Raw genomic sequence first — 16,329 nt, forward strand, 5'->3', positions numbered from 1 at the left:
GAAACTGTTATTCTTAAGTGTGGAGAAAGGCAAAGTATTCAAAAATTATTCAAAATGTATTGATGACAACTTCCACCAGCAAGACAGTCATAGTAACCAAAAGTGAGAGAGATAGACATAGAAACAGGCTCTTCAGCCCACCAAGTCCCTGTTGACAAGATATTCATTTACATCAATTTATTTTATTAGTCATATAGCAAATCAGCATAGATGGATACAAGTCCATTCTGAGCTAGTCCCAATTTCTTGTATTGAGCCCGCACCCTCAAAAGCCCTCCCCCCTCTACATACCTATCCAAGTGCCTTTAAGACCATAAGACAAAGGAGCAGAAGTAGGCCATTTGGCCCATCGAGTCTGCTCCGCTATTTTATCACGAGCTGATCCATTTTCTCCTATTTAGTCCCACTCCCCTGCCTTCTCACCATAACCTTTGATAAGACCATAAGACAAAGGAGCAGAAGTAGGCCAACACTAGTAGGTAAATACTACTACTGCACCTATCTCAACCACCTTCTCTGGTAGCTTGTTCTGCATACTGACCACCATTGGCATGGAAAATTTGCCACTCAGGACCCTTTTTCAAATCTTTCCCCTCTCACTCGAAATCTCTGCCTCCTGGCTTTGAACTCCCCTACCCAGCAGAAAAGACAGTTACCATTCACCTTATTTATGCTTCTCATAATTTCAGACATTTCTATAAGGTCACCCCTCATTCTCCTAGGTTCCAAGGAATCCAGACCTAGCCTGGCCAGCCCCTAGTCCTGGCAACATCCACGTAAATCTTATCTGCATTCTTCCAGTTTAACCACATCTTTCCTACAACAGGATGACCAAAACTGACATTATTCCAAGTGTAGCCTTCCAATGACATATACAGCTGCAACATAATGTCCCAACTTTTATATTCAATGCCCTATTCTCCCCAGATTCTATCATTCACCTACCTACGAAAGGTAAATTACAGTAGCCAGTTACATAAACAAGTACAGCTTTGGGATATAGGAGGAAACCCACACAATATGCAACCTCCATGTGGAAGCTTTGGAGGTGAGCATTGGCCCTGGATCGGTGGAGTTGCAAGGCAACAGTTTTTCTGGCTGAGTTCCTGTGCCACCCTATGGACAGATTTAAGAAAATGGGCAAAAGAGTAAATGACATTGGACTTTTCCCCCCTCAACAGATTATGATGTGGAACATACAGCCTGAAAGACCAGAATTGATTATAACTTTCTAAAGAGAAATGGATATATATAGTCAAAAAAGACAGGTAGGTAGGGTAATGGGGAAACTTTTGGACAATGGGATTAATAAATTTGGCAGTTCAAAGGCAAAAGTAAAAACCACCAGACTGTAGAAACCCACTACTCCAAACATATTTAAAAAATACAAAAACAGTGATGTTATGTATTTGAAACAGCAGAATAGTTGGAAGGCAGTAATCCCCATTGCCCTTCTATCTCCGACTTTTCACAAAAAGTGTACAATATTGGGGCGCCATGTAGCCTAGTGATGTAATTACAGTTCTGTGCACTAATAGGTTATGTTAATAGGTTCTAGATAATGCTTAATATAGACCATAAGATATAGGAGCAGAATTAGGCCATTTGGTCTATCAAGGTAGCAGTCAAGCTTTATTGCAATCTTTGCCTTCAAATTTATGTGTACATGTTTGTGTTCTATCTTTAAGCACCGAAGAGTATAAAAATAAAATGATCCATTAAAAATGTAATAACAAACCTCAATTTTGCAGAGATTATCTCAAGGTGAAATTCATTCATAGAACGTGAATATTGCCTGCATTTAACACCATCCTTAATTGGCTAAGAATAGGACCACTGCAGCTCATTTGATATAAAGATGCTTCCACAGTTCCATTATTTTTAACTGCTGGAGAAGTAACCATGAGGTTTTCAAGTCAGTAGGTCTGAGACACAGAAGGGGATCTTTCTATGGTGCTTTCTACCTTTTTCCTTCTTGGAGGCACACTTTCTGATTTTGCAACTTATTGTAAAGAATCTTCAGTGAGTTGCTGCAGTGCATTTTGTAGATATACACAGGGATAGCCTGTGATATAGTCCATGGAGGCTAATTAGGGAACTGCTGTGTCTTGATGCACCAACTTCGAGTGTTGTTGGGACTGCATCCCTGAAGACAAATGGAGAATATTCCACGCTCACTAGTAACTTAAACATAGTGGAAAGGCCTTGGAGATCAGGTGAATTAAAGCACAAACTACTCAAGATTCTACATTGCTACACTGATTATGCTGCTGATCCAAATTATTCCTGGATATTGATCATAGTGATGATATAAAAGGAGGTAAAGGAAAGAAGGATTTTGTTACATTAATGTAGCTGAACAGTGGGCTTTGTGATATTCCATTATTACATCATGTAAAAATTTAGCATGGGGAAAATATCCTGTTAGCTTTTCACTAACTTGTTTTTAGTGGTGGAAGTAAGAAATTAAAGAAAGAAATTCTGCAGGAATTGAAAAAACCTTGAATACATCCAAGAAGAAAGCATATTTTTTTCGAAGTGCTAAAGAGATCAAGAAATATGAAGAAAAGATGGGAAGAGGAATGAAGTGGATAATCACCACGACGATGTTGAATGATAGAGCAGCTCCCAATGATCCACCTGACTTCACTGTTCTTATTTTCCATGCTTCTATTTCACTGGTAAGGCTCCTTGCTGCCATCAATAGATTATGGAAAATAAAGAAAAGCTAACCCCATTACACACTGAAAGTACTCAATTTTATTTTAGTTTTGGAAGAACAAATTTACATATGCAGGCTCAATCTATCTTCTGCAAGACAATCTATGAAAGATACTTATCTATCTTATCCAGCCCCAAATTATCACACAGGTGGCAAATTGTCCTTAACTGCAGTACTCAAGTGGCCTTTCCCCTTCTGTGAATTTAGACAGCAAGTATTTACAGCCTTGAATTGGCAAACCAACACCACTGAAGCAGAATATCACTTGTAGTTGTGAACTTCCCATGATTCAGGACATTTATAAGGTTAGATGTATAAAAAGGGCCTGTAGGATCATTGGGGTCCCAAGTCATCCCAACCACAATCTATTCCAGCTGCTACCATCCGGGTAGCAGTGTACCAACATAGAACATAGAATAGTACAGCACAGTACAGGCCCTTCGGCCCACAATGTTGTGCCGACCCTCAAACCCTGCCTCCCATATAAGCCCCCATCAACAGGCTCTGGGACAGCTTCTTCCACCAGGCCATCACATTGATGAACTCACGCTGATTTGAGTGTACTCTATATTACACTGACTGTTCTATTTACTATAAATTACTATGATTGCACATTACGTCTCTGTCTAAATGTGCAAAGATTTTTTAACTCCTCACGTATGTGAAGGATGTAAGAAATAAAGTCAACTCCTTGTAGGGGTGGTGGTGAAAGGGGTTTATGCATGGATTACTGAGTAACCATATTTCTCATGTAGTGCCAGAAGACTGCATTACCAATACTGTTATCCAGCTAAAGGGAACAAACTTTATGGAGTCCTTACCATTCTACTGCCCATCAATCTTGAGTTTATTAATTAAAAAGGAATTGGCTAAATAAAGTTAAAATAATCATGACATACAAGAACTGGTGCATCATGCGCTATGTACTTTCAACATGGAAGGAAATAAAAGATTGTTGAACAGCTGGAGTGCTGGGGAAGGGCAAATAAAATTGAAGGGAAGCGTACCTACTGAAAAACTAAGAACCTCTGCTCATAAATATGCCATTTTTAAGCACACTGGGCTAAAGTATTAATAGTGTCCCGAATTAAGGAAAAAATACACATCAAACTGTATCATCTAAGTGTAAACACTTCTTAAAGCCAAACTTGGTTCCGTGTTGATAGGAATAATTATATGGGACATTTCTGCACAATTATCAAAAGGAACCTTTGAAAGCATTAGTTAAGTATTCATTTAGTGACAGATGTATTTGAGTTCAGGTAAGTTTAAATGGACAAATTTTCAAAAAGATCTGAGGGTGTGGCAACAGCTCAAATTTCTCAGGTGAGACAATTAATGCTGGGTTTCAAATATTTCTTCTAACCCACTCCCAAGTGGGCAAAAGAAGCTGAAGAAATATTAAGATGTTATTCTTTACCTAGGTGTTTACATGGTGATTTCATTTCCTTGCAACTGTGAATATATTAGAGCTATACTTGTTGAAATAGAATATTTCAATGTCCAAACATTACAGCAACATATCCGGCTATTTGCATCTTCTGTTGATGCAATTTTTGCATCACTTCTATATTGTGGAAAAAAGGACAAGGACTGCAAGGAACTGTAAATGTAAAGACACGACAAACAATAGAAAAGGGGAGTTTTTAAAGGAGTATCAAAATTTAAAATTTAGATATAGATGCCTTAAAAAAGAAAAATTGTAATTTCCTTTGCATTTGATGTGCTATAAGGAGTGGGAATATGCTATAATGACGGACTGGACAAACTTGGGTTGTTTTCGCTAGAGCAGTAATAGCCGAGGGGAGATCGGATAGAAGATTAGGAGAGACAAATTTAATGTGAGAGAGGATTAAATTCAAAGTATACGTGCAAGGCAAGTGTTTTTTTTAAAAACAGAGAAAGTAGAGTGTCTGGAATGCACTGCCATGATGGTAGTAGAGGCAAATATGATCAGGTTTTCAAGAGACTCTTACATAGACATACGAATATGTAGGAAATGGAAAAATGGAAATTGTGTAGGCAAGAAGGGATTAGATGGACATAGTTGAGTATTTGATTACTAACTTAATTAGTTCAGCACAACACTGTAGGTCGAAAGGCCTGATCCTGTACTGTTCTATGTATATTGCCAGCTCTATTCCATTTTTATTCAAGAACTGGAATCCAGTACAAGAGACAGCTAAGTTTAAAATGATTCACATGCAATAGAAAGTACTCACCGTACACTCCTGCATTTCATGCTCCTTGGTGGCTAGCCGCATAAGCAGAATGTTCTCCCTTCGGGCTGACTCATGTTGCTGCTGTTTAAGCTTCTCTTCTGACTCTCTTAATCCACTTACATCATTTGCTGTTGATGGATAGAGTGCACACAAATATACACGATCAAATCTTTGTTCAAAATATTGCTTTAAATATGTTTTCAGGAATACATTCCTTACATTGCTTTTGGTTATAAAATATATCACTGCAAATTCTGAAGCAGGTTTTGTATGTATTAATACAAGTTTTAATACCTTTTACTCTAAAGATTACTGCACACAGCAACATTTCATGCTGGTTTTATGCCAGTGAGATCTCAAGAACTTTAACCTTGTACAGAATTTGCAGGTTAGACAATGTTTAAGATTATTTTCTTTAATAAAGAAAACACATCAACTTTCTGATTGTAGGCAACATACTTCACACAAAACTAACCTTCCATAGTCTCGGGAGCCACTCTTCAACAAAAACAGAGATCAGTGATGAAATCCCCCATCACCTTCTGTCTACCATCATACCTATCAAGATGACTGAAGATCAAGACTTCATATGTTGCACAAAGCTCACAGTCTACGAAACGAAAGTAATCCCTGCCGTCCTATAAGCTTTTGACATTTGGACTTACTACACCTCAACGTAATGCACTGGTACCACCAACGCAGTTTTTAGTCATGGAATCATAGAGCACTACAAGCACTGAAACAGGTCCTACAGCCTGTCTAGTCTGTGCTGAACCATTAGCTTACCTGGTCCTACTGACCTGCACCTGGAGCATAGCCCTCCACACCCCTCCATTTTTGTACTGATCCATATTTCTCTTAAATGCTGAAATCAAACCTGCATTAACCACTTCCACTGGCAGCTCGTTCCACAGTTTTGAGGTTTCCCTTAAATATTTCACCTTTAACCGTCTCACACAAACACAGTGGAAAATGCCTGCTTGCATTTACCTTGCATAATTTTGTAGGTTCTACCTCCTATGCTTCAGAGAATTAAGTCCTAGCCTATTCAACCTAAAGGATGAGCATTAGGGAAAGTCCTTGTCTTGGCAACATTCCTGTAAATTTTCTATGTACTCGTTCATCCTATTGACATCTTTACTGCAGGCAGATAGCCAGAACTGCATAAAACACTCCAAATTGGATCTCACCAACATTTTATACAACTTCAACATAACATTAACTCCTGAACCCAATACTCTGATTTACAAAGGCAAAAGTGCAAAAAAGAACTCCCTTTACTTATCTGCCTGTCACTCCACTTCCAAGGAATTATGTATCTATTTTCCCAGATCCCATTGTTCTACCACATTCAATACCCTACTGTTCACTGTGCAAGCCCTACCCTGGTTTGTCCTCCCAAAATGTAACAACTCACACTTGTCCAGATTAAATCCCATCTGTGATTTTTCAGCCCCTTTTTCCAGCTAGTCTGATTCCTGCTGCAAGCTTTGACAGCCTTCCCTGCTGTCCACCACCTCCCCAAATTGGTGCCATTTGCAAATTTGCTGATCCAATTTATCACATTATCATCCAGATTGATACAGATGATCAATCTAAACCTTCCTTCCAACATAACCCTCTATTTTTTTCACCCATGTGCCTATCTAAGAGCTCTTAAAATGTTCCTAACATACCTAACTCTACCAGCACCTTGGCAATACATTCTACACAGACACACACCACTCTCTATGTAAATGAATTACTTTTGTCATTCACCCGCTATATTTTCCTCCAATATCTGAAAATTTTGCCCATTCACATTAGCCATTATGCCCTGGGGAGAAAAGTCTCTGGCTGTCCATTCTACCTATGCTTATCACTTTGTACACTTCTATCAAGTCCACCTCTTATCCTCCTTTGCTCTGTTCCTTCACACTGTTAAGAATCTTGCCCTTAATCCTATAATCTGTCTTCAAGTTTGACCTTCAAAAGTGTATCACTTCATACTTTTCTGTATTGAACTCCATCTGCACAGCCCTTTGTAACCTACAACAACATGCTACACTATCCACATCACCACTTCTTGGTGTTATCTGCAAACTTACTAACCTGCCCTTCCCACTTGGACGACTTCCTCATCCAAGCCATTTATAAAAATCACATAGAACAGGGGTTCCAAAACAGATACCCATGGAACACCACCGGTCACCAACCTCCAGAGAGAATACACTCCATCTACTACACCATCTGTCTTCTATGGGCAAAACAATTCTGTATCCATACAACTAGGTTTCCTGAATCCCATGCCTTCCAACTTTCTGAATGACCCTACCATGGAGAATCTTGTCAAACATCTCACTAAAATCCACATACACATCCCACTGCTCTACCTTCACAAATCTGTTTTTTTCGCCACTTCCTCAAAGAACTCAATCAGGGTTGTGAGGCATGACCTGCCCCTCACAAAACCATGCTATCCTTATTAAGACTATACTTCTCCAAATGCTCATGAATTCGGTCTCTTAGAATCCCATCCTTTACTTTGCCCACCACTGACATAAGACTCACTGCTCTTTTATTCCCAGAATATCCCTAATACCTGTTTTTTTAAAAAAGCAAATGAACAACATTTGCCAGCTCCAATCTTATGGTACTACTGCAATGGCCAGTGGGGATGCAAAGATCATCGCCAAAAGCACAGCAATCTTTTCCCCGCTACTGTAGTAACCTACGGTATAGACTGTCCAGCCCAGGATCTTAACACATTTTTTTCTAAAGCTCTAGTACATCTTCTTTCTCAACACTGACATATTTGAGGATATCATCCAGTTTTATACTGTCCTTACATTTGTCAATGTTTCTCACTGGTGAATACTGAAGCAAAGTATTTATTAAGAACCTCTCCTACCTTCTCCAACCCCAGGGATATTTCCTTTTTAAAAATCTCTGATCAGTCCTACCCTCACTCTAGTTTTCCACCTGCTCTTCAAATATTAGGTTTTCCTTAATCCTACTCACCAAGGCCTTTTCATGTCACATTCTAGCCCTCCAAAGTCCATTCTTAAGCTCCCTCCTGACTAACTTGTATCTTTCGAGACCCATGCCCCATCCTTGCTTTCTAAACCTTAAGTCTGCTCCCCGTCCAAGACTATGGTAAACATCAGGAAGTTGCAATCAATCTTCAAAATGCTCACCCACCGAGTGTCTGTCACCTGACCAGATTCATTGCCTAGTATCTGATCCACTGTGGCTTCTCCGAGTCGGGCTGCCCGTGTGTGTCCAGGAATTCTTCCTAGACACACCTAACAAATTCTGCCTCATCAATATTAGGGAAGTTGAAGAAACTCATAACAACAACCCTTTTATTTTTGCACTTTTCCAATATCTGCCTCCAAATCTGTTCTTCATGGCATCTACAGAATGCTCACAATTGTTCCCTTCCTGACTGCCAACCATACAGACTCAACAGACAATCCCTCCATGACATCTTCCCTTTCTATAGCAGTAACATTATCCCTGATTGGCAATGCCATTCTACCACCTCTTTTAGCTTCCTCCCGGTCCCCTTTGAAACATCTAAACCCCCAGCATCCAGTTGAAATTCATATGTCATTCCTCAACCCATCCCTAACTGATCAAGCTCTCTTTGCAATTCATCGTACCCTGCTTCACTATTAACAAGACCCCCTAATTTAGTATCATCAGCAAACTTGCTAATCATACCACACACATTTACATCCAAATTATTTACATAAATAATGAATAACACTAATCCCTTCACGCCCCACTAGTTAAGCCAATTCTGAATCCACCTTGTTACAAGCAAGATAGATAAAGGGGATGAGTGGATGTTGTATATTTGGACTTTCACAAGGCCTTTGACAAGGTGCCACACCTGAGGCTGCTTACTAAGTTAAGAGCCCGTGGTATTACAGAAAAGTTACTAACATGGTTAGAGCATTGGCTGATTGGTAGGAGGCAGTGACTGAGAATAAAAGGATCCTTTTCTGGTTGGCTGCCAGTGGTGTTCCGCAGGGGATCGGTGTTGGGACCACTTCTGTTTCTGCTGTATATAAATGATTTAGATGATGGAATAGATGGCTTTGTTGCCAAGTTTGCAGATGATACGAAGATTGGTGGAGGGGCAGAAGGACTGAGGCAGATTAGGAGAACGGGCAAGAAAGTGGCAAATAAAATACAATGTTGGAAAATGCATAGTCATGCACTTTGGTAGTAGAAATAAATGTGCAGACTATTTTCTAAATGGGGAGAAAATCCAAAATTCTGAGATGCAAAAGGAATTGGGAGTCCTTGTGCAGAACACCCTAAAGGTTAACTTGCAGGTCGAATCGGTGGTGAGGAAGGCAAATGCCATGTTTGCATTCATTTCAAGAAATCTAGAATACAACAGCAAGGATGCAAAGCTGAGGCTTTATAAGGCACTGCTGAGGCCTCACCTTGAGTATTGTGAACAGTTTCGAGCCCTTCATCTTAGAAAAGATATGCTGGACGGGCCAGTTGGTGGTGCAACGACATCGGTACTGGACCCGGGAGCGGAGGTTCCCGGGTTTGAAACTAGTCGGGTCCGCTCCCGAGTACACTTTCCATCCGTGCCAGGTTGAGTGTCGAGATCGCAACTCGACCTCGTAAAAATAAAAGGCAAAATACTGCAAAAAATGTCTGTGTGAGGAGTGGTGCACCACACAGTCTCTCTCTCTCGCTCCGCGCCTCGTAAAAAGCCATGAAAAAGACATCATCACAGACGCACGCAGATGCACACGCCGAAGAAGAAAAAAAGAAAAAAGAAAAGATATGCTGGCATTGGAGAGGGTCCAGAGGAGGTTCACAAGGATGATTCCAGGAATGAAAGGGTTATCATACAAGGAAGGTTTGATGGCTCTGGGTCTGTAGTCACTGGAATTCAGAAGGAAAAGGGAGGATCTCATTGAAACCTTTCAAATGTTGAAAGGCCTAGACAGAGTAGATGTGGAAAGCATGTTTCCCATGGTGGGAGAGTCTAGGACAAGAGGACACAGCCTCAAGATAGAGGAGCGCCCTTTCAAAACAGAGATGCACAGTAATTCCTTTAGCCAAAGGGTGGTGAATTTGTAGAATTTGTTGCCACCTGCAGCTGTGAAGGCCAGGTCGTTGGGTGTATTTAAGGCAGAGATTGATAGGTTCTTGATCTGACATGGCATCAAAGATTATGGGGAGAAGCCTGTGAACTGGGGTTGAGGAGGAGAAAAAAGGAAGGCTCAATCATTCCTGATTGAATGGAAGAGCAGACTCAATGGGCCAAATGGCTTAACTCTGCTACTATGTCTTATGGTTAGCTCTCTGTTATCTAACCTTCCAGGGCAGCTTTTCAGGAGGGACCTTGTCAAAGGCCATACTAAAGTTCATATAGACAAAATCCACGCTCTACCTTTATCTACCCTCTTAGTTACCTCTGCAAAAACTCCAAAAGACTTGTCAGACATGACCACCATGCACAAAACCACACAGACTATTCCTGATCTGGCCTTGACAGTAGTGACCGTAGATTATTAAAAATATTTCCTCCGCAATCTCCATCAGCACAGGAGCGCCACACTGCTGTGTGCTTAATCCCTGCTCTACTTGCTTTACATCCATGACTGTGGCTAAGAACAGTTCCAACATCATATACAAGTTTGCTGATGACAATACTGTTGTGGGATGTATCAAAGGTGATGATGAATCAGCATACAGGAGGGAGAGTGGTGTAATTTGGCTGAGTGGTGTAATAACAACAACCTCTCACTCAATGTCAACAAGACCAAGGAACTAATTGTAGACTTCAGGGGAGGGAAACCACCCATGAGCCAGTACTCATCAGAGGTGGAGAAGGTCAGTAACTTTATATTCCTGGGTGTCACTATCTCAAAGGACCTGTCCTGGACTATTGCAAAGAAAGCACAACAGCGCCTCTACTTCCTCGAACCTGCAGAGGTTTGGCATATCATCAAAGACCATGGCAAACTTCTATTGATACGTGGTGGAAACTGTGCTGACTGGCTGAATTATGCCTCTGGTACGGGGACACCAATGCCTTGAGCGGAAAATCCTATAAAAGATAGTGGATTCAGCCCAGTACACCATGGGTAACACCCTCCCAACCATTGACCACATCTACATGAAACATTGTCATAGAAAAGCAGCACCCATCATCAAAGATCCTCACCACACAGGTAATGCTCTTTTCTTGCTGCTGCCATCATGTAGAAGTTATAAGTGCCTCAGAACTCACACCACCAGGTTCAAGAACAGTTACTGCCCCTCAACCATCAGGCTTGCGAACAAAAGGGGACAACTACTCTCATTCTATTTCTGGTGCTCCCACAACAGATGGCCTCACTTTAAGGACTCTTTATCTTGCTATTTCATACTGGTTATTTATTGCTATTTATTTTTATTTGCATTTGCACAGTTTGCATTCATTGGTCCTGTTTAACAGTTACTGTTCTATAGATGTGCTGGGTATACCCGTAGGATAAAGAATCTCAGGGTTGTATATAGTGAGACGTACGTAGCCTGATAATAAATTTTACTTTAACTTTGGTAGCGTTTGACTTGAGTGTGGCACTTGTTGCTATTGGAGATGAATTTCCCCAACATCAGCACATTACTACAGAAATCCTCAGTGTTCTGGACCCACCCATCTTGACATGCATGGTTTGGTTGCATTCATTTGGTTGCTTTGCTCCTGCTACAGCTACTGAATTCATTCCTTGACTGTCAACAATTGTCTGTCATGACTTTTAGTGAAGCCTTCCATCTACCACAACCTTTTCATACCTTAATAATCTTGTTTAAGTTTAGGAACGCAGCTTCAAAATGAATTACTTATTTTGGGTTTTGTTCTACCTCCCTTTTTGCAAAGTATACTAATCCTCTGTCACTGATCCTTGCTTGCTTTGGTTTGCCAATTATTTTCTTTTTGAAGGTAATTTTGTAGTAAATGCCAAGTTGAGGATTTATTCTCACAACACTCCTGATAATGTTCTCAATACCCGAGCTCAATTTGCTCATACAATCATATTTTAAACATTCCATGATAATTTGACACAGTAATTTCTTTGCCTGAGGTTTTGTTTTAAAAAAATTCGGTCTCAGCCTTTTCACATTGTGCACTGTCCTTCTCGCCTACAGCAGTGAACTATTTACATCTATTTCTGTTATTTTGGTTTTTAGTACTAAGATGCACTTCTACTTTTATATCCTGGATTGAAAGATCCAGAAGTGAGTCTTTGTAGTTGTTAAGTACTCAGTGAAAAGGAGTTTACATCCTTATTTGTGCTGATACAGTTCATAATCTGCATTACTAGTTTCCTGCTTTTTCCTCCACCAAAATCATGTTGCCTTAATTTCTTTATAATATCATCTTCATTTTTCCCTTTCTGGGTTCTTTTGAAGACCCTGACCTGGAAATACACGCTGACTACTGTTCTTTGCGAGTATGGGACCTGCTCTCGGGGTTTCATAACCGGCCTAAGTATTCGGCTCGGCTTTGAAAGCCTAGGATCTCGGGGCTCTGGAGACAGACAGATTGAGTGTCGGTGTCATGACAGGAGACCCATGTGTTGTTGGGGGAGTCTGAACATCTGTGGCTGTGTGCCCAGAGATTTGTGATCGTGATCTTTTGGCACAGAGCTCGAAAAAAGCGACCTGGCAGACTTTTAACATTGTAAACCAGCGGGTTGTTTTTTACGTCTCCCTGCTCGCTGTGAAGATGGAGACATCTCTTTCTCCCTTATTAAGGAGAGAGAGAACCTGTGGTATGTCGAATGCCGGGTGAACAATGTAGTCTTTGGGGTAACTGCAAGTCTGCATCTTTACTGTTGCTTTGCTCACGCTTGAGTGCTTGGTGGCGGTGCCAATGCTTTTTTTTGCCAGTGGGGGGATTGTTGCTTGCTGCTGCTTATGCATGGGAGGGGGGAGCTGGGGGGGGGGGTACTTCGGGGTTCTAACATTTGGCCATTGTTCATTCTTTGGGGCACTCCTCTGTTTTCGTGGATGGTTGCAAAGAAAAAGCATTTCAGGATGTATATTATATACATTTCTCTGACATTAAATTGTACCTTTGAACCTTTTACCATAAAACCAGGACGAACCAAAAGGGTCAGACCAGTTACGCTCACAGATCTCGATTTTGCAGCTGACATAGTCCTGCCCTCTGACCAGCCAGAGGAAGCACAGCAGCTACCGACAAAAGTGGAAATTAAGTGCAATAAAGTTGGACTTCACCTAGATGCTAAAAAGACAGAGTACATGGCGTTTAACTGCTACGAAGGTACTCTCAAGAAGGTAAAGAATGATACCATTAAGAAAGTCTTTGACTTCAAGTACCTCGGGTCAAGTATGATGAGTTCGCAGAGGGACATAAAGATATGGAAGGCGCTGGCGTGCAGGGCTATGAACGACATGAAGGAAATCTGGAAGTCGAACCTGACCAGAGGGCTTAAAAAGAGGATCTTCATAGCAGTCATAGAGTCCGTTCTCATGTATGGATTTGAGACGTGGACACTCACCAAGACTATGTGAAAGTCTCTAGACCACGAATGCTCCGGATGGCTCTTGACGTGAGTTGGCAACAGCACATGACGAACGTCGAGCTCTATGACGACCTACCGATGCTCACCACTAAACCGAGGCGAGAAGACTGCAACTAGCGGGGCACTGTCTACGCCACCCCGAGCTACCTGCCAGCCTAGTCATCATATGGGAGCCCAAGCATGGGAGGATGAACCCTGGGCGCCCTCCCAAGACTATGGTCAACACGCTCCTAGAAGACAGCGGCACGGCTAATGTGGATGAACTGAACAGACTGATGAGGGAGAGGGAGAAGTGGAGAGTCCGTCATTGTGCCCGACGTCAGCCCCCTAGGCCTAAGTCGGCGTAGTAGTAGTAGTCTGAACCTTTCAATTTTCACTTTTAGAATTGCTAGATTTACATCTGTACACAGAGGTAAAGGTGATAAACAAAGCAGAACTCACTCACTATTTTGCTAAAAGGTAAAATCGCTCAAGATTTGCTGCTCCATACCCAAAAACACAAGCACAGTGGCACATTCATTCATACATAGGAATACACAATATCTTAACTCCACAGGGTTGAATTGTAGAAACACGACTTGGGAATTCCTCCCATCAAAGATCTTTTGAAAATGAAGGTATATTACAGCTACTAAACTTAACTCAGTATCTATCATGTATGGTTTTCCTTTGAAATTTTTTGTCAAATATTACGTGCCAAGTTGTAACTCGGAAGGAAATACTAAAAGAAATGGAGAAATTTAAAACAACACTGAATTAATTAGGTGCAAACAATTGTGTTGGGGGGTTGGCATAATATGGCTGTAACATATCTGAACGCAACAGTCAGATAAGTGACTGTTACAGACAGCCACACGAAAAGATCAGAGTTGGTTCTTTCACATTCTTTGCTAAAAAGATTTCAGGAAAGGTAGGGGGAAATAAATAAGGGTAGGAATTTTAAATATTACACTAATAAGAGAGAATTCCCACAGAATCAAAAAAAATCTCTTTGGAGCTGCACACAGAGATACTACAGTAATTTATAATTTTTTAAATTAGGTATTGAAATATACTGGTGCTGCAAAACAACGAATTTCCTGACATATGCTAGTGATATTAAACCCAATTCTGATTCAGAATCTATCTGGTTTTGGATCTGTGATGAAGTATGGAGCTGCCCAGGTGTATTTTGTATGTTTCAAACATTTTTGAGAGATACTGAAACTCAAGCGCAAGAATAGTGTTAAAGGTGGTCATTGTGAAGAGCCAGGGTTCACTTTGTAAAGTACAGTGAGAACAGCCTTTTCAATAACTTACAGCCAATGGAAGTGTAAAAACAATGCACCTGAAACCAGAGGTCCCTAAAGGACAAAGGATTTGCTGAGTAATTTTTAAATCCACTTTTTTTCTTAGCAATTATTGTCTATTACAAAAGAAGGTAAGAAATAAGGAATAGGAGTAGAAGTAGGCCTCCTGCACATCCTGCCTGCTCCGCCATTCAATAAGATCATGGCTGATCTCCACCTACCTGCCTTTTCCCATAGCCCTTAATTCCCCTACCTTGCAAAAATCCATCCAACCTTGCCTTAAATATATTTATTAAATCCACTGCTTCATTGGGCAGATAATTCTACAGATTCACCACTCTCTGTGAAAAGCAGTTCCTCCTCATCCCTGTCCCAAATCTACTCCCCTAAATCTTGAGGCAATGTTGCCTAGTTCTAGTCTCACCTACCAGTGGAAACACCTCAATACCCAGAGCCTGGACTGACACCAACCTACTGCCCTCTACTGTGCCTATTGTCTTGTTTATTATTTATTGTAATGCCTGCACTGTTTTGTGCACTTTATGCAGTCCTAGGTAGGTCTATAGTCTAGTGTAGTTTTTGTGTTGTTCACGTAGCACCATGATCCTGAAAAATGTTGACTCATTTTTACTGTGTACTGTACCAGCAGTTATGGTCAAAATGACAATAAAAAGTGACGACTTGACAACTTTCCTGCCTCTATCTTATCTATCCCCTTCATAATTCCATGTATGTTTCTATAAGATCTCCTCTCATTCTTCTGAATTCCAGCAAGTACAATCCCAGGCAACTCAATCTCTCCTCATCTCTGGAATCAACCTGGTGAATCTCTTTTGCACCGCCTCCAAAGCCAGTGCATCCTTCAAGTAAGGAGACTAGAACTGCATGCAATACTCCAGGTGCAGCCTCACCAATACCCTGTACAGCTGTAACATAACCTCCTTGCTCTTAAATTCAATCCCTCTAACAATGAAGACCAATATTCCATTTGCCTTCTTGACAGCCTACTGTACCTGCAAACCAACCTTTTGTGATTCATGACAAGCACTTCCAAGTCCCTCTGCACAGCAGCATGCTGCAATTTTTTGCCATTTAAGTAATAACCTGTTCTTTCATTTTTCCTTCCTAAGTGGATGACCTCACATTTATCAACATTGTACTCCATCTGCCAGACCCTTACCCACTCACTAAACCTATCTATATCTCTCTACAGACTCTCTGTATCTTCCGCACAATTTGTTTTTCCAGCCAACTTAGTATCACCAGCAAACTTAGATACATTACACTTGGTCCCACCTTCCAGATCGTTAATGTACATTGTGAACATTGGGGGCCCAGCACTGACCCCTGTGGCACACCGCTCACCACTGATTGCTAGCCACAGTAACACCCGTGTATCCCAACTCTCTGCTTTCTATCAGTTAACCAATCCTCTATCCATGCTAATACATCACCTCCAACTCTACGCATCCTTATCTTATGAATTACTAATTGCTTAACATAGGTGGTGATGTTGCTCAGCAATTTCAAAGGGGCACCTA

At 41.0% G+C, this 16,329-nt stretch overlaps 1 protein-coding gene across 3 annotated transcripts in view; it reads right to left on the reverse strand.

Moving 5' to 3' along the window:
- wtap (WT1 associated protein) overlaps positions 1-16,329 on the reverse strand; it is a 43,272-nt gene that overhangs the window by 13,557 nt on the left and 13,386 nt on the right. For all 3 annotated transcript variants that reach the window (XM_063056591.1, XM_063056592.1, XM_063056593.1), the window contains one exon: positions 4,945-5,072. In XM_063056591.1, the coding sequence (XP_062912661.1) occupies positions 4,945-5,072 (128 nt within the window). The remainder of the gene's footprint in view (positions 1-4,944; positions 5,073-16,329) is intronic.

This window comes from Mobula hypostoma, chromosome 8 (assembly GCF_963921235.1).
Source record: "Mobula hypostoma chromosome 8, sMobHyp1.1, whole genome shotgun sequence".
Lineage (NCBI taxonomy): Eukaryota > Metazoa > Chordata > Chondrichthyes > Myliobatiformes > Myliobatidae > Mobula > Mobula hypostoma.